Below are 25,629 nucleotides of genomic sequence, written 5' to 3' on the forward strand. Positions count from 1 at the left end.
ACTACCCATTAATATCCCAACACCATTTTTTGATGAAATAGAGGAAGCAATCCAGAAATTCATATGGAATAATAAAAGACCTAGAATAGCAAAAACAATCCTAAGCAGAAAGAACAGTGCTGGAGGAATTACAATACCCAACTTCAAGCTGTATTATAAAGCTATAGTAATAAAAACAGCTTGGTATTGGCACCGGAACAGGCCTGAAGACCAATGGAACAGAATTGAAGATCCGGGAATGAACCCACAGAACTACGCCTACTTAATCTATGATAAAGGGGCTAAAACAATAGTTTGGAAGAAAGATAGCCTCTTTAACAAATAGTGCTGGAAAAACTGGCTCAACACATGCAACAAACTAAAACTAGATCCTTATATATCACCCTGCACCAAAATCAATGCCAAATGGATTAAAGACCTCGAAATCAAAACAGACACCCTGAAAACACTAAAGGAAGGAGTAGGAAAAACACTTGGGCTCCTTGGCACAGGACGGAACTTCCTTAACAAAGACCCAGAAAGGCTACAAAGCAAAGAACGGTTGGACAAATGGGACTACATCAAACTGCAGAGCTTCTGCACGGCAAAGGACATAGCTCGCAAGATAAACAGAAAGCCCACAGACTGGGAGAAGATCTTTACCGGACATTCAACAGACAAAGGCCTCATATCTAAAATATATGCAGAACTAAAAAAATTACCTTCTTCCAAAACAAATCCACCAACAACCAATAGCCCGCTCATCAAGTGGGCTAAAGACTTATAAAGAGACTTCTCTGATGAGGAAATGAGAATGGCCAAGAGACATGAAAAAGTGCTCTACATCACTGGCCATAAAAGAAATGCAAATCAAAACAACATTGAGATTCCATCTCACCCCAGTAAGAATGTCATATATCAAGAAAACTAACAATAACAGTTGTTGGAGGGGATGTGGCCAAAAGGGAACCCTACTTCATTGTTGGTGGGAATGTAAACTGGTTCAGCCACTCTGGCAAGCAGTATGGAGACTCCTCAAAAGGCTAAATATAGAACTCCCCTATGACCCAGCAACCCCACTTTTGGGTATCTATCCGAAAAACCACAAACAGTAAAGCCACCAGCACAACAATGTTCATTGCAGCGCAATTTGTCATAGCGAGAATCTGGAACCAACCCAGATGCCCCTCCGTAGACGAATGGATCAGGAAAATGTGGAACATATACACAATGGAATTTTATGCCTCTATCAGAAAGAATGACATTGCCCCATTTGTAAGGAAATGGAAGGACTTGGAAAAAATTATACTAAGTGAAGTGACCCAGACCCAAAGAAACATGGACTCTATGTCCCTGGCTTCTTTTTGCTCAAGGCTAGCACTTTGCCACTTGAACCACAGCACCACCTCTGGCCGTTTTCTGTATATGTGGTGCTGGGGAATCAAACCCAGGGCTTCACGTATAAAGAGGCAAGCACTCTTGCCACTAGGCCATATCCCCAACCCCTCTTCTTTACCTTATATATACTGTATTCATGTGTGCGTCTTCAGGAGCGTAGTGGAGAGGGCACAGAACTCAAGGGAAAAGAGTGAAAAAATGCAGCAGTGGAGCTCACTGGAGATGAAAGTGTATACAGCTTGTAGGTGGAGACAGGAGGGAGCGACTGGGAGAGAATGAGGGAACAGAAGAGTCATTACCTGACTCATGTAACTGTAATCCCTCTCTATATCACCTCTATAATAACAATAAAGTAATTTAAAAAAAGAAGTAAGACAAAATAATTTAAATCAAAAAATTTTATGATCTACTGCAGGTTCTCAGCTCCATATAGATGGAAAGGCAATTTAGGCAGGTGGGAGAGAATATGGGATATGGTGGTCATGCTTCATTCAAAGTTGTTTATCTACATCATTGGCAGTTACACAGCAGCAGCAGTCCCTCCATCCCCATTGCTTTATTATCCCACCAAAAAAAAAGTGGCATTTGGCCAACTGTGGTTACAAAGGCTGCAGGCTTAACTGGGATAGCATATGCATACAGGACTCAAAGTTATATGAATATGCTGAATCAACTAAACCACAGTCCCCTAAAAGTACAAGCCCAACACTCTCCAGTAACTACAGGCAGGGAGCCCAACTTTCCCTATCATATTATGAAGAGAAATGTTTAGGTGAAGTAAGACTTACACTAACAGCATCCACAAATCCCTACTTACTCTGTTTGAAAAAGTTATCAAGAATTAAAATAACATGTTTTATTTATGGTATTGTCTATTCCTGACTACTATATATCTAGTCGAGGAACAGTTATACTTAGAGATAATCAATTTAACATCTTTCGAAATGATTCATAAAACTACCAGTAGCTCAAGTCTGTAATCCTAGCTACTCAGGAGGCTGAGATCTGAGGATCATGCTTTGAGCCCACTCTAGCAGGAAAGTCCATGGGACTCTTATCTCCAGTTAACTAGCAAAAGGCCAGAAGTAAAACTGTAGTGGTTGAGCACTAATCTTGAGTGATAAAAGCTAAGGCACAGGCCCCAGGGCCTGAGTTCAAGCCCCAGTACCAGCATATCAATCAAGATGCCTGGTACTTATAAACTGATTTGTTAAATAGTATTTTTGTCCAACTATTTAAATATATGAAAACATAATTCTGCCCCTTAGTATCAGAAAGCACGAAAAGTATTGGAGAGAATAGACAAATGAAAATAGTTGCTCAGGAAAATAGAAAAGAAAATGGCCCACAGCATTGGTCCTATGACTTTGATATAAATCAGGTTCCATGAAGATGTTGGTTTGATGTTTTTTACTTCCTCCAGCTGCTACTGCAAATCATTTTCCTCATCTTACAGGAAGAGCCATGGTGTCTTGTCAGCTGATTCCTCGGTGTCCTGATGGTACAGTCCCTCAGTTTTCTCTAGTTTTGGGAGGCTGCACTAGTTATAAGCCTAGTATGTTTTCAATATACTACCTGATAGAAAACCCAAATGGACTAAGTCAGTGATGAAAATTTTAAAATACAAATGTCTGTTTAAAGTAGTAGCAGATGATCTGACTTTTCTGGTGTCAATAGGGGAACTGAAAGATTCTGAGCACCTGAGGTGAAGGAGAATGAGTGGAGAGTTTAATGAGTTTTCAGAGGTGGTGCCAAGGACATCACAAGCAAAGTTTCCATCTCAATTTTGCCTGGGATTTGAGCCAAATTCCAACACCCTTGGTGTTCAGGGTATTTTATCTAGTGACTCACTTGTAGCTTGCTAAAAACACTGTAGGGCTGAACTCAATAACACATTCTGATAGTGCATAATTCATGAAGCTACATGCTTATTATTTCATTGTTGCTAGCTTTGTTATAATGGAGCATTCATGCAGCTGCTTGATTGAGTTTTCATTAAGTACCCCAAAGGAAAAGATTGAATTTCACTATGGTAGGACAATTTTCATTTTCATCATTTAAGACTTTGTATTTTTAAAAATCATTATTTTAGGTGGGAGGAAAGATGGCGCCGATAGAATAGGGAGGCACCCTGACTCGCTCCAACAGCATAGTGAGCTGGGAACTCCAACACCCAACACCCCATCAAGAACCCAGCAAAACCAGCAGCCAGAAGCAGTGGAGAAACGCAGGAAAACAAAAAGGAGCAAAAAAGAAGAACCGAAAACCTACACGGAGCCAGAGATTCACCGGGGCACCCTCCCCCCACCAGCCGACCCTGGCCCAAACAGGGTCAGGCTGGGAAAGGGGAACCCGGCGATCGGCAGACAGGCTGCCAGGAGCCAAGAATTCATATAGTGGGAGACCCCACAGACACAAGGCAGGGTGCGGACCAAGACACACACCGGCAGCGACGAGAAGTTCGGGTCCACACCGGGTTCGGAAAAAGGAACCCAGCACGGCAGAAATCGGGAACCAGGGAAGCCACCACGACACTTAGCCAACCCCTGGAGGGCCAACGGCTGCGCGGGACACACACAAAGCAGCAAAAGTGAGTGCCCTCCCTCCCCCTCCCCCACCCCTGAGGGAACAAAGAACCCCCAAATCAGGCGGGGAAGCTCCCATCAGGCGCTGGGAAGTCAGTTTAGCAGGGGAAGGGCCCAGCAGCACCAACACCCCACAGGTTCCTGAACTGGCAGAACCGGCCCCGCCCCCTTCCCAACAGGGGCCGGGAGACGGCTGGCTGTGCAAACCCCACCCCAGGCGCCTGGACCTCGCAGACTCTTACAACTAAAACCACAGGCGCTGTTGGGCAATAGCAGCCCAGCAGGGTCACCTGAGCCTGATCACGTCCCCCACTCACAGCAGAGGTGAGGACTAAAGGTGCCAAGCCACACCCGGACAGTCGATCCCACTGGACCCCACACATACCGCCCCCCCCCCCAACGGACTCATGGGAGGGCACAAGCACAACCCAACAACCCAGGACTTGCTCTGGGAGGCATATCCCGCCGAAGTGCCTGTTGCAGTGGACGCACAGCGCACAGGAGGGTGGGGCCCCCGGCGATAGCGCCCGCTCTGGTAGGCGTGTACCCTGCACTGGTGGGCGGGGCCACAGCAGCAGCACCTGCTGCCGTAGACACATCTACACAGGAGGGAGGGAAGAGCTACAAACCAAACCTGAGAAGCCATCCAGATCTCCAGATGCGCAAATCACAAAGAAACATAACTCAGTTCATCAAAGGGCAAGCCAACTTGCCAGCTCCAAAAAGCAGCACGACTGAAGAGGAGATGGAGACTAAAAAAGCAAATGAGGCCATGTTAACAGGAATGATCGAAAGCGTCAGAAATGAAATCAGAAAACAATTCCAGGAATTTAGAGCAGAAATCTGGAAGGACACCCAGGAAGCCAAGAAAGAAATGGAAGCAAAACTGGATACAATGCAAGCCTGCTTTAAAGAAATGGAAGCAAAAATGGATACAATGCAAGCTGCCTTTAAAGAAAATCTCCACATCCTGAGAATTGAAATGCATGAAAAAATAGATTTAAAATACAACTCTTTAAAAGAAGAAATCTCCACGATCAGAGCTGATATGAAAACCATAAATAGCTCTCTGACATCCATAAACTCCGCAATTGAAACCATAACACAAAGAGTAGACCATATAGAATCCAAAATCTTTCGCCTGGACGATGAAGCAGCTGACAACCACCAGAAAATGACCACACTCCAAGAAAAGGTGAAGCTTCAGGGAAGACTAATCCAGGAACTAATGGACAAAGACAAGAGATATAATCTGCGCATAATTGGAATAGAAGAAGGAGCCGAATACCAGAGCAGAGGGCTTAATCATGTTCTCAATAAAGTTATTGCAGAAAACTTCCCCAATCTCACAGGGGACCCCATCCAGGTAACCGAAGCCTATAGGACACCTGGCAGGCCAGACCCCAGGAAAGCCACCCCAAGGCACATAATATTCAAGACTACAGACCTCAAGATTAAAGAGCAAATTCTGAATTCAGCCAAAGCGAAGAAGGAAACTTTTTTCAATGGGAAGAGGATTCGAATAACATCCGACTTATCCACACAAACTTACCAAGCTCGAAGTGAGTGGAAGAACACCATCCAAGTACTCCAGAATAACAATTTACAACCTCGGATCAAATATCCAGCGAAATTGGAGTTCACATTCGAAGGGAGAACCAGATCGTTCCACACCAACGAGGAGCTAAAGGAGTATGTGAATAAAAAACCAGCCCTACAGCGAATATTAATTGGGGATCCCCACCCAACAGAGATCATAAAAGACACACAGACAGAATCAGAAAGAAACTTCAATAGCCAAAGTCCAGCAGAAACACAAGCTCACTAAAGACAAGAAAAAAAAAAAGAAGAAAAAACAGCCCACCAAGAAAATGGAAGGAGAAAAAACACCCTTATCCTTGATCTCTTTAAATATAAATGGTTGAAACTCCCCGATAAAGAGGAGAAGACTGGTAGAATGGATTCGCAAACAAAAAGTTGACATCTGCTGTCTACAAGAGACCCACCTTACAGCAAGGGACAAAAACAGGCTTCGAGTGAAAGGATGGAGCAAGATCTACCAAGCAAATGCATCCACCAAAACGGCAGGTGTAGCCATTCTGATCTCAGACAAGCTGGACTTCTCTTTAAAGTCCACTCAAAAAGACAAAGAAGGACACTACATATTAATACAAGGAAAAATCCAGAATCAAGAAATCACGGTGATAAATGTATACTCACCAAACAAAAGAGGCCCGACATATGTCAAGCAAATTCTCAAAGAATTACAGAGCAAGTTAGATGCAAACACAATCATAGTGGGTGACTTTAATACTCCTCTCTCTCCAAGAGACAGATCCAACACCCAGAGGATTAGTAAGGGAGCTGAGGACCTAAATAACACCATTTCCCAAATGGACCTAACAGACCTATATAGAACCTTTCACCCTACAGAGACCCAATACACCTTCTTTTCAGCAGCCCATGGATCATATTCCAAAATAGACCACGTCATAGCCCACACAAAGAACCTCAGCAAATACAAAAGTATTGACGTCATCCCATGTATTATATCTGATCACAGTGGATTAAAGGTAACCCTCAACAACAAAGGATACCACAGAGCTTATACACACTCTTGGAGGCTAAACCCCACGCTGCTATCCAACACTTGGGCCACAGATCAAATTAAAGATGAAATCAACGAATTCATAAGCCACAATGACAAAGAAAACACATCACAAAGAAACCTATGGGACACAGCTAAGGCAGTACTGAGGGGCAAGATCATTGCACTCAGCACCCACATTAAAAGAATGGAAGCAGAGCAGGTGAATACCCTCACAATGAAACTAAAACAACTGGAGAAACAAGAAATGACAGAATCTAAAATGACTAGGAGGGAAGAGATCACAAAGATTAAAGAAGAGATAAATCTGATTGAAAATAGAAAGACCATTCAACAAATAAATAAGACTAAAAGCTGGTTCTTTGAGAAAATAAACAAAATTGACAGACCCCTTGCAAGACTTACAAAAAAAAGAGAAGAGACTCATATTGGTAAAATCAGGGACTCCACAGGAAAAATTGCAACAAGTACACACGATATTCAAACAATCATAAGGAGCTATTTCCAAAACCTTTACTCAGCAAAAAACAATAATTTTACAGAAATGGATCAATTCTTAGAGAAGTACAAACTGCCCAAACTGAACCAAGAAGAAATAAATCAACTAAATAAACCAATAACTTACGGTGAGATACAGGAGGTAATCAAGAACCTCCCTACTAAGAAAAGCCCAGGCCCAGATGGATTCACCAACGAATTCTACAAAACCTTTAGTGAGGAGCTAATTCCAATACTCCTCAAACTCTTCCGTGAAATAGAAACAGAGGGAGAAATCCCAAACTCATTCTACGAAGCTAATATCATACTCATTCCCAAACCAGGCAAAGATCCAACAAAAAAAGAGAACTACAGACCAATATCACTAATGAACACAGATGCAAAGCTCCTCAATAAAATATTAGCTAATAGGATCCAGAAATTGATCAAGAATATCATACATCATGACCAAGTAGGCTTCATCCCTCAGTCACAAGGATGGTTCAACATCCGTAAATCAATCAACGTAATTCACCACATAAACAGAACTAAAATCAAGAATCACATTGTTATCTCAGTCGATGCCCAAAAAGCCTTTGACAAAATACAACATCCATACCTATTAAAAGCTTTGGAGAGAACAGGAATAGATGGAACATTCCTCAAAACAATAAAAGCCATATACAACAGACCAACTGCTAATATCATATTAAATGGAGAGAAACTTAAATCATTCCCCCTAAACTCAGGAACAAGACAAGGATGCCCACTCTCCCCACTTCTGTTCAACATAATGCTGGAATCCCTAGCCATAGCAATAAGGCAAGAGGAGGACATCAAAGGGATCCACGTCGGCAAGGAAGAAATCAAGTTATCCCTATTCGCAGACGACATGATCTTATATCTAATGGACCCAAAAAACTCAGTACCCAAACTCCTACACCTAATAAACCAATTTGGCAAAGTAGCAGGATACAAAATCAACCCACAAATGTCAGCAGCTTTTCTGTACACCAGCAATAGACAAACAGAAAAGGAAATTATGGAAACAATTCCATTTACAGTAGCCAAAAAAAGAATAAAGTACCTAGGGATCAACTTAACCAAGGACGTGACGGACCTATTCAATGAAAACTACAAAAATCTAATAAGGGAAATCAAAGAAGACACAAGGAGATTGAAAGACCTCCCATGCTCATGGGTAGGCAGAATCAATATAGTGAAAATGGCCATATTGCCCAAATTGTTATACAAATTCAATGCAATACCTATCAAAATCCCAGCCACATTCTTCACTGAAATAGAGAAACCAATCCATAAATTCATATGGAACAGCAAAAAACCTAGAATAGCCAAAGCAATTCTAGGCAAAAAAAGCAGTGCAGGAGGTATCACAATACCTGACTTCAAGCTCTACTACAAGGCCATCATAACAAAAACAGCATGGTATTGGTATAAAAACAGATCGGAAGACCAATGGATTAGAACTGAAGACCCAGAAATAAAACCGCACTCTTACAGCCAACTGATATTCGACAAAGGAGCTAAAGACATACAATGGAATAAACATAGCCTCTTCAACTACTGGTGCTGGGAGAACTGGGCAGCCATATGCAGAAAACTCAAAGTAGACCCAAGCCTATCACCATGCACCAAGATCAACTCAAAATGGATCAAGGACCTCAACATCAGACCTGAATCCTTGAAACTACTGAAGGACAGAGTAGGAAAGACACTAGAACTTATAGGCACAGGAAGGAACTTCCTGAATAGAGTCCCAGGGGCACAACAAATAGGGGAAAGACTCGACAAATGGGACTACTACAAATTAAAAAGTTTCTGCACAGCTAAGGACATAGCCACCAAAATAGAAAGACAGCCAACGATATGGGAAAGGATATTTACCAGCACAGCAACAGACAAAGGCCTGATATCTGTCATCTACAGAGAACTCAAAAAACTAAGCCCCTCCAAGCCCAATAAACCTATTAGGAAATGGGCAAAAGAGCTAAAGAGAGACTTCACAAGAGAAGATATAAAAATGGCAAAGAAACATTTGAGGAAATGCTCAACATCCCTGCTAGTAAAGGAAATGCAAATAAAAACAACCCTGAGATACCACCTCACCCCAGTTAGAATGGCCTATACTCTGAACTCAGGAAACAACAAATGCTGGAGGGGCTGTGGGGAAAGAGGAACCCTTCTCCATTGTTGGTGGGAGTGCAAATTAGTACGACCACTTTGGAGAACAGTATGGAGGTTTCTCAAAAAGCTCAATATAGACCTACCCTATGACCCAGCCATACCACTCCTAGGCATCTATCCTAAACAGCAAAATCCAAGATATCAAAAAGGCATTTGTACTTCCATGTTTATCGCGGCACAATTCACAATAGCTAAAATATGGAAACAACCCAGATGCCCCTCCACAGACGAATGGATCCAAAAAATATGGTACTTATACACAATGGAATACTACATAGCGATTAGGAATGGTGAAATACTGTTATTCGCAGGGAAATGGTCAGAACTCGAACAAATAATGTTGAGTGAGACAAGCCTAGAACACAGAAAACAAAGGGGCATGATCTCCCTGATATATGACTGTTAACAAAGGGAGACGGAGAGACAGTAGAGACCAAGTCTGTGAATACTGTATATGTTCTTGATACATTGTATATTGCATATATGTCAACCTGACCTAGACAAGGGAAAGAAAAACAGGTCGTAAGATATCATAAGAAATGTACACACTGCCCTACTATGTAACTGCACCCTCTTTGCACAACACCTTGTAAAAAAATTTATGTCCAATTAATAAAAAAAATCATTCTTTTAGTAAGTTGTCATAGTAAGAAAATAATAAAAAAATATTAAGAAATTTGGAGGGGGGTATACCTGTCCTGGGGCTTGACCTCAGGGCCTGGGCACTGTCTATTCCTGAGATTTTTTGTTCAAGGATAGCACTCTACCACCACCTATGCCACAGCTCCACTTCGGGCTTTTTGTTTTTTAGTTAATTGGAAATGAGTCTTACAGACTTTTCTTCTCTGGCCTGCTTCAGACCATGGGGCCATTGTGGACAATAAATGATGTATTTGAAGTATCCTTGTGGAACCAATATGTATTAAGTATTTATTTTTTTATATAGTCCTTCCTCTTCTAATGAACATCTGGCTTTGAAGACATATACACACACACACGTGTATGTGTATGTGTGTGTATTACACATACACATGGATATCACAAAACATTAGAAGAAAGAAGTATAAAAGGCACATGGCCCCAAATCAACCTGATGTGTGACCACTCTCATATCACATGGATATCTGGATATCATGGACTAAATCCTTTCAGCAACAGAGATCATCCACCAGCCAAAGTAGCCATTTACATTTTGGGGACAATTGATTGTGCTCCTTCCATGGAGATCCTGCTCAGTTGACTTAGTGTCCCTTAGCATCATGCAAATGTGTTTCTATGTAAGAACCCCTCATACATTGGGAGCCACATGTTCATTTTATATCCCCTTAACTTCCCCTCCCATTGACCACACAGTATCTTGTGAGGCACACCTGGAAGTCAACTAGCTGGCTGGCCCTGCCTGTTTCTCAGTCTTGGGGCCAGGTGTGGCTAAGATGGTGGCGCCTAACAACAACACTCAGCTGCTACAAGTGTCTTTGGTTATAACCCGGAGGCAGTTCTGTGTGCTGTGACGCCCGGCTCTTTCCGCCCTTACACCCCTCCCCTTCCTGCCAATCTTAGACCTGATTGGCTCCTGTGCCTTATATTAGTGGCACGTACTTCCCCAATAAACGAGATCTTGCACCGACTCCCAGGCCATCTGATTGTCCTCCGGTGAGGGAGGGCTGGGTGCAGGCTGTCTGCCGACCCTTTCCTTTTTTGGCTCGTCTGGTCGGGGCGTGCCTTCCCCCCAACACCCCTCCGCCCCCCCACCCCCGTCTTTCGCGTGGGTCGGGGGAGTGCGGACTAGAGACCCCGACAGTCTCTCATCCTTCCATATTAGCATTTGAGTTTTGTTCTAGCCTCACTGCCACCCTAACTCTTTTTCTGATATCCCTGATTATTTATAGTTCTCTAACATGTGTCTGCCAGAAATAAGTACATACACACTCTTGCAGGTGTGGCTAAGCAACGAGTGAAGTGGCATCATCGCTTTCAACCTTCTAACACATACTTGTGCTAATGTAGTCTGAGCTCATTCTGGCTTTTTCTGGTAGTTCCCTCAAGAAGTGATGACTCACACTGAGAAAACTGTTAAGTAAATACACTGAAAGTCCACATCTCTGTGACAGGAGATGTCACAAAGGGACACACTCTTCCTTCTGCATTTGAGCAGGTGAGTATACAGATCAGGGTTTTACCTGCCAGTTTTAATTTGCAAAGATCTTTCTGCATTCTGATGTTTTCCCTCGCAGCACACTATAAACCTCAAAAGTGATAACCATACCTTCTGTTGGCCATATTTCAGCACTGGAATAGAAGGCGGGAGGCTTGTTACTTCTCTCTACAGCATCTCAGAGCAGGTGCGATCTAACCAGGAGTCAGATCTTGCAATAGCCCTCACCAAAAAGATTAGGCAGAACCCAACGAAACATGTATGCACTATCCAAATGCCTACAGGAAAGAGAGATTTTCTATCCAGAAGACATAAGCAATTTGCTCGTGTATTTGGCTTCACAGTAGACTTAGAATTTCCTAATGATAGTGGACTCTTATTCTGAAGGGTTAAGAAGGAAGAAATGTAAAATCTGATAGGTGAAAAGCCAAGGTCCAGGAGGGCTCCAGAGAAGATATTTAGAACATAGAAAGGAAGGACTTAGTTCCTAGAAGAACTAGCAGGCACAGCAGGAAGCATAGCAGAATCACAATACAGACACAGTACAGGGTTTAGGGAGAGCTTCTGCAAGGCAGTGGAACTGGGACATAGGCTGGGCAATTCTTGCTTGGAGGCCAGGATAACAACTTGCTGGTTAACTTTCTGGGGAAACTGGTTGAGAAACAGAGGAGGAAATGCTGAAGATCAATCTATTCAGAGGTAAATGTAAATACAGTCAGTTTGCTTTATTTGTGGACTTATTACATGAAATTTTTTTCAAGTAAAGTTAGAAAAGGAAATTTAAGTAAAAAGAAATTTCAAAAACAAAAATTTTTAACTCCCATTCATTGTTATGCAGCTCAGTTGATGCTTTGTTACCAGGTGTGTTTAAAACATTCTCTAATCTGTTCAGTGTTTCCTTGCCTTAATTTTGTGAAAGTCAGTCTCCCAAAAGGCGAATGGTGCTCCCCAAAGCAAATTAAAAGTTTAATGTGCAAGGTAAGTTGACGTGATAAAGTAAAATTTCCGGATTTGTGGGAAGATGGCATGTTTTCAGTAGAAATTGAGTTGCATTATGGGAAAATCCAATCCAACATCCAAGGTATAGTAATGAACTCTATCCTGAGCATTGGTCATTTTCCTTCAGTAGTGATAACCCTGGACCTATATACCAATGGATAACAAGAAGTAATGTAATGGGGAAGGCAGAAGAAAGATGAGAATGGAAGTGACTCATGTTCTTGATCAAGACTGCAGCAGAAGTTTGAAAAAGAAGACAAATCATGTAAATGGAAGATTATCTACATACTTCTGACTCGTGAATTAGAGTCCATGGATCATAATGTCAGTAATTATACTATGTAGGAAATTCCTCCACTTTTAACTATTCAAGGCTAAATTGAAAATTATTACGTGCCAGTCTAAAGATATTTTACACTTTCTGAAAATGTTTTTAAAGAAATATGAAAGAGCTAAACACTGGTGGCTCACACCTGTAATCCTAGCTACCCAGGAGGCTGAAATCTGAAGATAGTGTTTCAAAGTCAACTTGGGCAGGACTTTTATCTCCAATTAAGCACCAAAAAAGAAAGTGGGGCTATTGTGGCTCAAATGGTACAGTACTAACTTGAAGGGGGGGGGGGGGGGGCTAAAGGATAGTGCCCAGACCCTGAGTTCAAGCCACAGTACAACAAAAAAAAAGTAGAAAACGAAAGAGAGGGGGGAGAGAGGGAGGAAGGGATGAAGGAAGAAAAAATGAAGAAAGGAAAGGGAAAGAGAAAACTATGAAAGAGAGGAAGAAAAGGGGGATGGTAACTTGTCTAAAGAACACTGAGCCGCCGAGTGCTGGTGGCTCATGCCTTAATCATAGCTACTCAGGACGCTGATATCCGAGAGTCACAAATCAAAGCCAGACTGTACAGGAAACTTCATGAGACATTTATCTCCAACTAATTACCAAAAGTCCAGCAGTTGAGTTGTGACTCAAGTGGTAGAGCACCTACTTTGAGCCAAAAAGCTCAGGGACAGTGCCCAGACCCTGAGTTCAAGCCTCAAGACCAGGACACACATACACACTGAGCTGCTCTAACAGCTATGTAACAAGATAACTACTTAACTTGGGTATCTAGGAGACCATAGTAACTAAAGTTTCAGAGCAACAGATGTGCTACTGATGCTGGTGTTATCTTTCTCATCCAATTGGTACTGTAGTAGGAGTCACAGTGCCCCACTTGGTCAGAAGGACATTAGTATATCCCTACTGTTTTCTTTGCTTCAAATCTTCACATGCATGGCATTTAATCCTATGGCTTGTTATAGTTCAACCCATATAAATATTTGTCACTTCTCCTACAGTTTCATGCTATTACTGGTTTGGCTCACACCTATAATCCTAGCTACTCAGGAGGCTGAAATCTGAGTATCACAGTTCAAAGCCAGCCAGAGTAGGAAAGTCTTTGAAACTCTTGTCTCCAATTATCACTGAAAAGCCAGAAGTGGAGCTGTAGCTCAAGGACATCACCCAGGCCTTGAGTTCAAGCCCCAGGACTGGCACAAAGGAAAAAAAAAAAAAGAATATCTCTGAAAGTTAAGGAACTTCTAGTAATCCTGTAAGTTGTGCCAACTGATTACTCTAATGATACCATAAAACTTGCATTTTAACTTTCATTTCAAGTCACCCTAGCCTCTGAACTTTGTAGGTTTCCATGGCAACAGTATGAGTGTGTTTTATCAGCCAATGTGGATGAAAACTGTTCAGTGGAGCAAAAAACTACTGGCAGAAAGCATGACTACAGTAATGGAATAAACAGATTGGCAGATACTTGGCAAGACAAAGAAAGCACTCCTGGCCTCTGTACCTCTTGGGATACATCTGATTCTACTGTATTAACGAATGTGGCAATGATCTCTTTAGAATTTTAGAATATAAAATATTGCTGAAGGAAATGGGACTGGATAACTCAGCCTCTGAGTGCAGAAACTGAGCAGAGCTCCAATTGGATTGCATAGAAATACTTCAGGAGTCTCTGGGAACTGGTATTTGGAATAAATACTAGTTCTGAGAAGTTTGGGCTGCAAATTCTAGAGAACACAACTTATAAACATTTATATATGCTAAACATCCATCTCCTCTTTCTTTAACAGGAAAAACTGATAGAAGAAAAGAGGCCTGTGATTCCAATAGTTATTTGCTTTGTTACCAGGATGAACAAAACTCATTCCTCTTTTTCCTAGTGTCTTTTCTTAGAGTAGAGGCTGAGAAAATGCAATATATATGACACTCACAGTTATTTGAAAATCTGACGTAAAACAACAGCAAATATTCTCTCACATACAGCCTTGATGCTGAAACAAAGCTAAGGTGATAAATGCCAAGCCAAGATGTAAGATTCACAGATGGGCAGCTAGGAAGCCATTGGCTAAAGGCCCAGAGGACATCTGTCATGGGTCTACCACAGAGATGAGACAGTAAACTCGTGAAAATAAAATATAAGCAAATCTTATTTTCCTTTGGGCTTGATTTGAAAAGCATAACACAACCTGAATAAGAAAGGAATTTATTTTCCAAGATAAGCAACTTAGAGGACAGGTCATTTTAAACATACATACAGGAGAATTCCCTGTCTGCAAGAGCAAGAATTTCCCTTCAATGTTCATTATTTTATGCTAACTCTGCAACATGAAATTTCAATAAAAGTCTAAAAGAAGTTAGAATAAACTGAGTTGTCAGGAAGACCCTTCACTCTGCAGAAGCCTCTGTACATTTGGTTTTGACACTATCATAAAACAAAGGTCTCCTCCAAGAAGCCAGCTCCTGACTACTGCCTTGACTTCAACTATTTTCCCCTGATACTTCTCTCTGAGATAACACAAACTATCAAGTGATATCGTATTCAAACTTCAGGATAAAGACATAGATATACTACAAATAAATTACAGACACATATTTTCTTTATTCAGACTCCTTAATTTTATAAATTAATTGTAGAGATTTTTTTTTTGGTTGGTTGTAGGGCTTGAACTCTGGGCCTGGGTGGTGTCTCTGAGCTCTTCAACTCAAGGCTAGCATTCTACCACTTTAAGCCACAGAGCCACTTCCAGTTTTCTGCTCGTTCATTGGAGATAAGAGTCTTGGGACTTTTCTGCCAAGGCTTGCTTTGAACTGTGATCCTAAGATCTCAGCCTCCTGAGTAGCTAGGATTATAGGCATGAGCCTGTGGCACCTGGCTTACAGATTTTTTTCATTGAGATACATCTACTTTTTTCTTGAATAGTGTTTCAGTTCTTTAAAAACTAAAATGATAATGTTTATTAATAAGAGTTTGATATAAAAACCCATATCAGCCACAATGTTGGCTACCACTAGTACTGATCACAGTGTTATAACAGTGAGGTACAAATACATATACCTGGGCTGGGAATATGGCCTAGTGGCAAGAGTGTTTGCCTATTATACATGAAGCCCTGGGTTCGATTCCCCAGTACCACATACATAGAAAACGGCCAGAAGTGGCACTGTGGTTCAAGTGGCAGAGTGCTAGCCTTGAGCAAAAAGAAGCCAGGGACAGTACTCAGGCACTGAGTCCAAGGCCCAGGGCTGGCAAAACACACACACGTAGGGGATGGTTATGCCTTTAAGACCTGGGGCGGCTGGCTCCTAGCCTGTCCCACCTCCTTCCGGGTTCTGCCGGAAGAGAAGCCAAACCAGCCCCCGCCTCTCAGCGGCGAGCATGTGTGCCACCATGGCACCGGGAGGCCGGCCCTTGGGGGGCAGTGGTCTCCACCTCTGCAGGAAATTCCGTGACATCACTGTGATGGACAGTTCATTAGCCAATTGTTAATACCCAGTTAGTCCCTCCTCTTCCTCCCGCCATTACTGTTATATAAACCCCTCCCTTGAATAAAACCCTTTGGAAGCTGGTAGACCATCGCATGGCTCCCCTGGAATCTTCCTGTCAAGTGTCGTCTCTTAAATGTAAGGGGGGCTGGGGACGTGCAGGGATTTCGGCAGCCCTATCCCAGCTCAGCTTAGCCTGATTGGGACACACTTTGCCCTCCTGCCGGCAGGAGCAGCACACAGAGCCTAGTGTCCCCCACAATTAGAGGCTTGCGTCTCCCCAGGAGGGACGTGGAGACATAGCCCGACACACACACAAAAATACATATACCTGTACATTATGTGTCCCCCTCCCCATTGAAATCTTGGCACAATAATTCTGGCACTGGGAGAATATAATTAAGCTAATGCTGTGCTGTGCTGCCTAAGTTCTTGCTGTGATTGCTTCTTTATGTCATAAATAATCTACAAGATGATCAAACCCAATCCATGTGAGGAGATTTAACTAAACTACTGATAGGAAGAGACATCTACTCACATTAAACTGCAAAAATATTCTCTGATATGAGTAGAATGAAAGGAAAACTTCTGGAATGCAGAGGGAAGGAAACTAGAGATATTCTTCAACAACTATCTTTGCTCCTATTTTCTTCTATGTCTTTCACCTATTTCCTTTAGTTCCCCCTTCTTAAAATGCCTTAATGTGGGTCTTCTGGCTCCCAAGGATAAGTAAGTCAGGGTCCTGTTACCCTAAGATACAAAACTTAAACATCACTGAAGAATCATCATATGGGCTCAGCACATCTTTAACTACTCAACCAAGGACTTCAAGTTCGTTTTTAAAAGAACTGTTGTTGATTCCAAAATGAATGCAGATCTTTATCTTCTAGTCCTGCCCCACTTTTCAATGATGTTATGGACATTGTTGGTGTCCATAGATCCACAGACCACCAGGAGCAGACATGTTATCTTTGATATGACATTATGAGCTTCTGTAACCAGAGAACATGAACAATCTTATTTCTGGTATTTTCTGTCCATGTTGTACATGGGGAGTTGACACATTTAGCACATTATTGCTAAGTTAGGCCCCAAAAGATAAACACTATGTAATCTCAGTCATATGTGGAGCCTAAAAATGTTGATCTCACAGAGACAGAGAGTGTGATGGTTACAGCCTGTGGCGACGAGTGGAGTTGGACTGGGGAGAAGCTGAACAACAGAAGTTGCAGTCAGAAAGGATAAGCTCACTGGGAACCAGAAGTGCACACCTGTAATCCTAGCTACTCAGGAGGCTAGGATCTGAGTATCCCAGTTCAAAGCCAGTCTAGGCAGGAAAGTCTGCAAGACTCTTATCTCCAATTAAGCACAAAAAGCCGTAAGTGGAGCTGTGGCTCAAGTGGTGGAACATTAGCCTTGAGCACCAAAACTCAGGGCTAGAGCCCAGGTCCAGAGTTCAAGCCCAGGACTGACAAAAAGAAAAAGGAAAAGAAAGACTAAGCTATAATGTCTTGTGGCACAATAAAGTGAATATAATTATAAGAGGGAATTTTTTATTTACTTTGAGAATCAAAATGATAAATTTCTTCTGTAGTAAGACAGTATATTAGAAGATACTATCTGCAACTTTGTGAATGAAGACTCATAGTACTAGAGAGAGGCTATATACTAAAGACAGAAAAAGAGAGAGGGCTGGGAATGTGGCTTAGTGGTAGAGCACTTGCCTAGAATGCATGAAGCCCTGGGTTTGATTCCTCAGTACCACATAATCAGAAAAAGCCAGAAGTGATGCTGTGGTTCAAGTGGTAGAGTGCTAGCCTTGAGCAAAAGAAGCCCAAGTATAGTGCCCAGGCCCTGAGTTCAAGCCCCAGGATAGGGAGAGAGAGAGAGAGAGAGAGAGAGAGAGAGAGAGAGAGAGAGAGAGAGAGAGAGAATGAATCACCAGGAATTACAAAAGGGGTGATGAAGCAACTTAAAAATGCAGAGAAATGGAAAGGCTATGCAGAAGAAACTGGGAAACAGCCTTAACCCTGGCCTCCAAGGGTGGGGAGAGAAAACCAAAGACAACACCATAAATATTTTCTTCATTTAAAAAAATCTTTTATTTTTGTTTTTTAATTCCTCTTCTTTAATTTTATTTAGTATCTCTATGCTTCTTTGTGTCCTGCCCACTATTTTTTAAATGATGTCCTAATAAACCTTGTTTCTTCTATTTTCCTAACCTGTGGCTCTAAAAACTCCACAATACTGATAATGCCTGGTGGTGATATTAAGTTTGGATACAATATTGATATTGTGTATAATGTTGTCCAGGAATTCAAGACATTAATATTCTTAATGATTAGTCTAATGTGTGCTATTTTATTTTTTCATATTCTTCTCTTCCTTCTCTATCAATTTTCAGAATCCAAAAATCAGATCAAGAAAGAAAAATGCTTAACTTTGCTTCATCAAATGTATCTTTTGGTACCAGGGTTATAACTTAGTAGTAGAATAGCTTCCTAGTATGTACAAGGCACTAGAGTCAATACACAGCATCACACTTATGCACACACACATACACATAAATCGTATCTCTTGATCACCAAATATTGATCACACATTTATCAGCTGTCACAATAAGATTTGTATATTATATATCATTATATATATATTTATAAAGGTATATCTTGACTTTTTTTTTTTTTTTGCCAATCCTGGGGCTTGAACGCAGGGTCTGAGCACAGTCCTGACTTCCTTTTGCTCAAGGCTAGCACTCTACCACTTGAGCCACAATGCCACTTCCAATTTTTTCTGTTTATGTGGTGCTGAGGAATCAAACCCAGGGCTTCATGCATGCTAGGCAAGCACGCTACTGCTAACCCACATTCCCAGCCCTATATCTTAACTTTCACACATCAATACTTTATTATTAGCATTTTATGGCCTATGCTATGTCTACTGACACAGGATTTTAGTGGCTGTGGGAATGGTGGGAAAATTTTTTTCTGCCAAAGGCTATTTGGGTATTCATAACATCAATCTTGGGACATACAAAATTATCAATACAAGCAGATGGCTATGGGCAGAAGACAAGAAGCATAGAAGAAACATCTGTCCATGAATCAAATTATTTTGCAAGCCAGAGGTTACTCACCCCTATTGGAAGTGTTCTAGCTTCAAAAATACTTCCCTTTGGGTACTTTATGTTATATGTGTGTGTGTGTGTGTGTATGTATATGTATATATACATATATGTGTGTGGGGCCTTATATCCAATTTTTATCTATAACTCTTTGCATATGAAACTATTCCATCTTTACTATTCTTAGAAATGAATAAAATTACATGAGATTTTAGTGTTGAATCATTTTCAAAAATATTTTTCTTTTTTTGCCAGCCCTGGGGCTTGGGACTTAGGGTCTGAGCACTGTCCCTGGCTTCATTTTGCTCAAGGCTAACACTCTAGCTCTTAAGCCACAGTGCCACTTCTGACTTCTTCTATATATGTAGTGCTGGGGAATCAAACCCAGGACTTCATGTATGCAAGGCAAGCACTCTACCACTAGACCATATTCCCAGCCCTCAAAAATATTTTTCTTAGGATATAATTTTGCCTCTAATCACATACACAGCTCAAACTCATAAAATATTTTTGCACTATTTATAATTTGAAGACTATTGAATGATGAATGATGTGACACAAAACTAACTTAAACATAAAAATAAAATGTACAAGAAATAGCACAATAAATAAGAAATGGCACAAGTAAATAAGGTCACTATTTTTTAAAGTCCCTCTGTCCTTACAGACTACTTTCTGTACCTTGTTTTTACTAGCCCCTAATAAAAAGCAATGCTCTAAAAGTCTCATGCCTCTCTGATCCTTTACTTGCAATAAAGACCCTTAAAGAGATTCTGCAAAATACACTATCCAGGGCATCTGATTCCAATCAAATCATGTATGTGGGTATACCACACACTTGAAAAAACTGATGCTCCTGTATAAATGTGTGTCTCTATTCTTTAAAAGCTTCTTGAAGTGATAACATAGTTGCAAGACTCTAGGCTAGTAGAAAGGCACACCAAGGACCCAAGAGGTCAGCACTTCTGTGCCTGGTTTTTACTTTGAAGGCACTTGCTAAGCCTGGTGAACTTTGCTTTACACAGCAGAATCACACACAAAACAACCATAGTTGCAGTATAGAAATCAGAGAAGTCCAGTACAAAGGTAGGGTAAAATGAGAAGTTCTTTCCCCACAAACCTAAACCTCTAGGACCTCTAGCCTTAGTGTAATTATCTGGAAACAAACCCACTACAGCTATGATTACAGATATATTGATACCTCAATGATATAGCTATGAATATAAATACATAGATATAGATACCTAGATATAGATGTACAGATGCATATACACCAGAACAAAGAGTGATAAGATTTCAAAGGACTGTAAGAAAATAAATTTTATTCTTTGACTGCTATATAATTTCAAAAAATCAATTAAAAAAATGATCTCAACATCCTCTAGCTCTAAAAGCATAATGAAAAATAGAAAATAATTTGAACTCAGTGGTAATGAAAATACCTCATATGAAACTTTGTAGTATATAACCAGATTTGTGAATAAAGAGAAATTTCATATATTTAGAAGGAAGGGATCATTGTTCAAGACCAGCACAAGCAAAAGGTTAGTGAGACCCTACCTCAAAAATAACCAAAAAGGCTGAGGGTACTGAAGTGATGAAGATAATGAATCTGTTGCTGTGCTAGCTTTCAACAACAAAGTATTGCTAATACTATTCTGTAGTGTTCAATGTAAAACTTTTCTGAAGCTGGCCCCTGCTGTGAAGATATGTAGATTGTATTCACCCAACTATTTAAAGCCCCCCCCCCCCAAGAGTTTGGTCTCCAGTGAAGATCAAGACTCCCTGACGTGCTGTGACTGACACCTCTTAGAAGTAACAGGCCAAGGTTGGAAGTAACAAGTCCCTATTGTTAAGCTAAAAGAAAAATTCCCGTAGTTTTGGGGTATGTAAGCAGCCTTCTGAGATGGCCCAGGACTGCATCTTGAGATCCCGAACTGCAGTCCTGGAATGCCAATATTTTCTCCCTCAATAAAATCCTTTTTTAGTTCTCATTTGAGTCTCATTGCCTGTCGATCCATAGACCCCATAACAGGTACAACTCTAGTGGTTAAGTGTTTGCCTAGCAAACACAATGCCTGAACTCAACTCCCAGCCCCCTATCCCCTTATAAGAGGAAGATATCAGCTAAACATCTGAATAGATATTTCTCAAGAGAAGTTACTCAATATCACCAACCTCCCTGCCCCCCCCAAAAAAGAAGGGAGGGAGGAAGGGAGGGAGGGAGGGAGGAAAGGAAGGAGGGATAAGTAAACTTAACAAAAATGTTTAGCTTGATTATCATGAGGAAACCATTAGACAAGTACAGAATATAGACAATTTATAAAAACAGTTGTCCAAGAGTCATCAAAAATACTCATTATCATGACAAGAAAAGACAAGGAAAGATCTAGGCTAAAAGAAATAATGACTCATTAACCAAGCTTCACTGTATGAACTTAAATGAATCTAAGACTTAAAAAAGAAAAACTTTAAAGGTATCTTTGAAGTAGTCATTTTAATATGATTTTTATTATAACAGTGAACTTACTTTGTAGCTATGAGAATAGTACTGTCTCAAATAGAACATTATTCCCAAGAGAACCATGTTGAAACAAGAGCAACATGCATACACACAGTCAGATGTTTGTAACAAATACGTAACTAACTAAAATGTGGTAAAATATTAACAGTAGGTGAATATAAGTCTGGTGAGCTATACAAAAGTTTTATTAGGACATTTTCACTTGCCTATCTCTCTGTCCTCAGAAGTTGGCTTTTCTCCATGAGCTGCTACTTCCTTAGGGGAACCCCACCTTCCACTCAGTTGCTGCAGAGTCTGCCTTTTCACCTTGGCTGCAGTGGAACCATGGACCTCACAGCAACACCTCCATCTCTTCACCTCAGGCTCTCTGTGGAGGCCTGGAAGGACACAGTTCGTGTTCAAGAATAGAGGTATTGAAATGACCTCTGGTTCTCACAGTATGACTGCTCCCGGAGGCAACGTCAGTCCATGGATGACAGGGACCCATGGACAAATGCCTTAGTCTACTACTTACATCTGCTTCCTAGATCCTCTTTCCTAGGTTTGTGAAGGGAAGACAAATGTCATGCAAATAGATTGGCACTGGGGGCTTTGTGGAAGTCATCAGATTTCAGGGATGACCTACCTTCCTCTGTGAAAGTGTTTGTATCTGAGGTTTCTTATCTGAATAATCTTAATATCTTTTATGTCTTGGGGGTACTAACATGAACCTGAACCTGTCCCTAAAGCACTGCTGAGGGATGGGGGTGTCTTTCCTCAAAGTCGGTGGTAGCAAGAAGCACTGCCTCACAAACCTGCCTAGACAGGAAGTGGCTTGGAGACAGCTATGTCTTCTCACTTCATGGGCTCATATTCTTCCACAGTTTGGTTATTTTGTCCAGAGAAGTACCCAAGAGATGAAAAGGATGGCTCCTAAGGCAGGTTGACAAGTTAGTAAACTGGATTTTCAAATGCAAAGGCAGGAAAATGGAAAGCATTAAGGAAATTTCCTTTGTTGTAGGTGGCAGAAAAACAGACCCCCCACACTGAAATAACAAAGCAGCAGGCAGAACAGATTCCCCCAAGGGATAATACCATTGCATGTTGTTCACTTACAGGAACTCAGATGGCTACACTGAGTAAGTATCCTTCATGATTACTTTCTCCTACCTTGTCACATCTCATGATCATCCTTCTAAGCAGGTGTATTTCACATCTACAGCCTTGTGTCAGGAGGCAGGGACAGTAAGTCAAGGCTGAAACAGCTTTCCCTACATCACCTAACTCAGGCCAGAGGCAGAGTGATTGAGACCTTTCCTGTACTTGAAACTGTGTTCCCTATCATGTCACTTTTGACACTGTATTAACATCTATCCTGCTGAGTTTCAGAGAGCATACCTATATTTTTTTTCCATCCCTACCCACTAACTGTAAATCCTCGAGGGCTAGGAAATGTTTAGTCTATTTTCTTACCCTAGCATTCATGTTTGTTAACTGGAAAGCAGAAGTAAGACATTTTTCGTAAGGAGGATAAATCATTACATTGACATGACTCTAAAATATAGCAGGTAGAACAGAGAACCGGTAAAAACTGTTAAGTTATATATTGTGATTATATAAATGCAAAGGTCTATTTGTTTGTGTATTTTATACTCTTGGCCAATGATATTAATATTGAAGGAATTTCTGTGGTCAACAAAATATTTAGATGATTAAGTATGTTGTCATATTATCTCTGTTCCACTAGAGACCCATGTATTCAAATCGATGGGACTGAAAACATAAGATGGGGGGGGGGGGGGAAGCCTGTGGCTCCTCCTCCCACACACCCCCTCCCAGCGGTGATGAATGGGAGGGACTGTATCTCCACCACCCCACTTCCCACGGGAGACTATCCTTGCATTTTCTAAGGGGGGGGGGTTTCAAATTCTTTTCTGTAGGATTTATTTTCCACAGTGTAAATATATTTAACACAATTGCTGTTATTCCAGTGACTGGTGCAACACCAGAGACCGAGGACAAGGGTGGCATCGCCGGGCCGGTGAAAATGCAGATTGCCGATGGAGCGTCTGGGGATGCGCTTTCCCGGGTGCGGGAAGCGGACACACCTTGAGTGACAGCGAACTCTTCACAGATATCTTTCTTTTCCCTTGCAGGAACGTACCCCCCCACGGCCTCTCGGTTTTCTTTAGGTCATCTCCGAGGCGCTCCGCCGTAAGAAAAGAAGCGAGGTGCACTACCCGGAGCAGTTTCCCGACGCGGGGCTCCAGCCCTGCGGTGCGCGAACTCCGACCGGGATCTGCGGGCCGGAGCATCGGACCTCGCCGGCTGCAAGAGCGGCCGCGGCCCGGGAGGAAGAGGCGGCTGGGTGTGCGCGGACAGTGAGTGGCGGAGGACTCGAGGTCCGGCTCCTCCCGCTCCACCACGTGCGGTGCCACCAGCTGCGGCCAGATGTGTCAGGCAGCCGCCGGGAGGCTCGTCGGGTCGCCACGCCGCAGCCAACCTCGAGGCCCAACCCGCCCCGTCAGCTCGCCGCTCCGGTCCTCCTGAGGAAGCCATTGGCCCAGGCCGCGGGGGTCCCGGAGGGGGCTGCGGAGCGTCGCTTCCGCGGAAACGCCTCACGGGAGGTTTGTCCCGGCTCGCGCGCCGTCCCGCCCGGCCCCGGCACCCGGAGAGCGCGCGCGGCGGACATGGGCGAGACCATGTCCAAGAGGCTGAAACTGCACTTGGGAGGGGAAGCAGAGATGGAGGAGCGGGCGTTCCCCAATCCCTTCCCGGACTATGAGGCCGCCGCCGCCGCCTCCGGGCTTGCTACCGGAACGGCGGAGGAGACCGGCTGCGCCCGCCTCTCGCCCCCTACGGATGAGATCGGCCTCCCTTTCCACCAGGACGGGAAGGTGAGTCGGCCGCCACGGCCGGGCCCCGCCAGATGGCTTGGGGGGGGGGGTGTCAACAATGGTAGCGTCCACCCGCTCCGCCCGGCTGCGTGATGACGTCACCCGATCGCGCCACGCCTCGTCTCGCAGGAGGCTGGCTGAGCCGCGCGCTGGTTACGGGCAGGTGGCTGGTCGGTTGTCATGGAAACGCCTGCCAGGCCCGGGCCCCTGGCGCTTTCCCCAGCACTGGCAGAAGCTTTCGGGTCATACCGCTCTTTGAAACACCCTCTATTTCTTAACCTCAGGAAATGACTGTCACGGTTCTAGCGGCAATGAGGCAGATTTTATTACCAGCCAAAACCTGTGGACACATCCTCGCCTCTAGAACTGTGAGAGTCACGCAGAGACCACCTGTTTTCTTTGCATTTTCCGGAGGCCGAGAGTGTGTCGTGCCAGCCCCCATGCCCACTCCCTTGGGCTTCGTGACTCCCTTCCTTTCACCTCCACCACTCTTGATCCCACCCCGAAACAGTCCCCGTTTTATGTTCCTGTCATTCCTTTTCTCACAGTCTGTGGGTTGACCCCATTCTGGTCCTTTTGCTGTTCAGAAGCTTTTTAATTTACTGCATTCTCACTTGTTGTTGCTTACTCTTATTTCCCTAGCAATTGTAATCCTGTTCAGAAAAGTGTTACTTATGTCTATATTGTCAAAGATTTTCCCCTCCCATTTCTCAGTGTTGTTCATCTCATTTAACATGATTTGCATTTCTATCTTTTCTTGCAAACAGTGCACTCTTCATTAGGGATGAATAATACTCCATTGTGTGTGTGTATATTTTTTCCATATTTCAAATATAATGAATAGTCTGATCCTTCTGATCTATTTCCCTAAGTAGGCTTTTG

The 25,629-nt window shown here is 42.5% G+C and overlaps 1 protein-coding gene across 1 annotated transcript in view; it reads left to right on the forward strand.

Moving 5' to 3' along the window:
• Positions 1–24,442: 24,442 nt before the first annotated feature.
• The window catches only part of Lancl2 (LanC like 2), a 37,592-nt gene continuing 36,405 nt past the window's right edge, over positions 24,443–25,629 (forward strand). The window contains exon 1 of the mRNA XM_048339593.1: positions 24,443–24,747. Coding sequence (XP_048195550.1) covers positions 24,541–24,747 — 207 coding nt within the window. The 5' untranslated portion in view covers positions 24,443–24,540. The remainder of the gene's footprint in view (positions 24,748–25,629) is intronic.

Source organism: Perognathus longimembris, chromosome 2 (assembly GCF_023159225.1).
Source record: "Perognathus longimembris pacificus isolate PPM17 chromosome 2, ASM2315922v1, whole genome shotgun sequence".
NCBI lineage: Eukaryota > Metazoa > Chordata > Mammalia > Rodentia > Heteromyidae > Perognathus > Perognathus longimembris.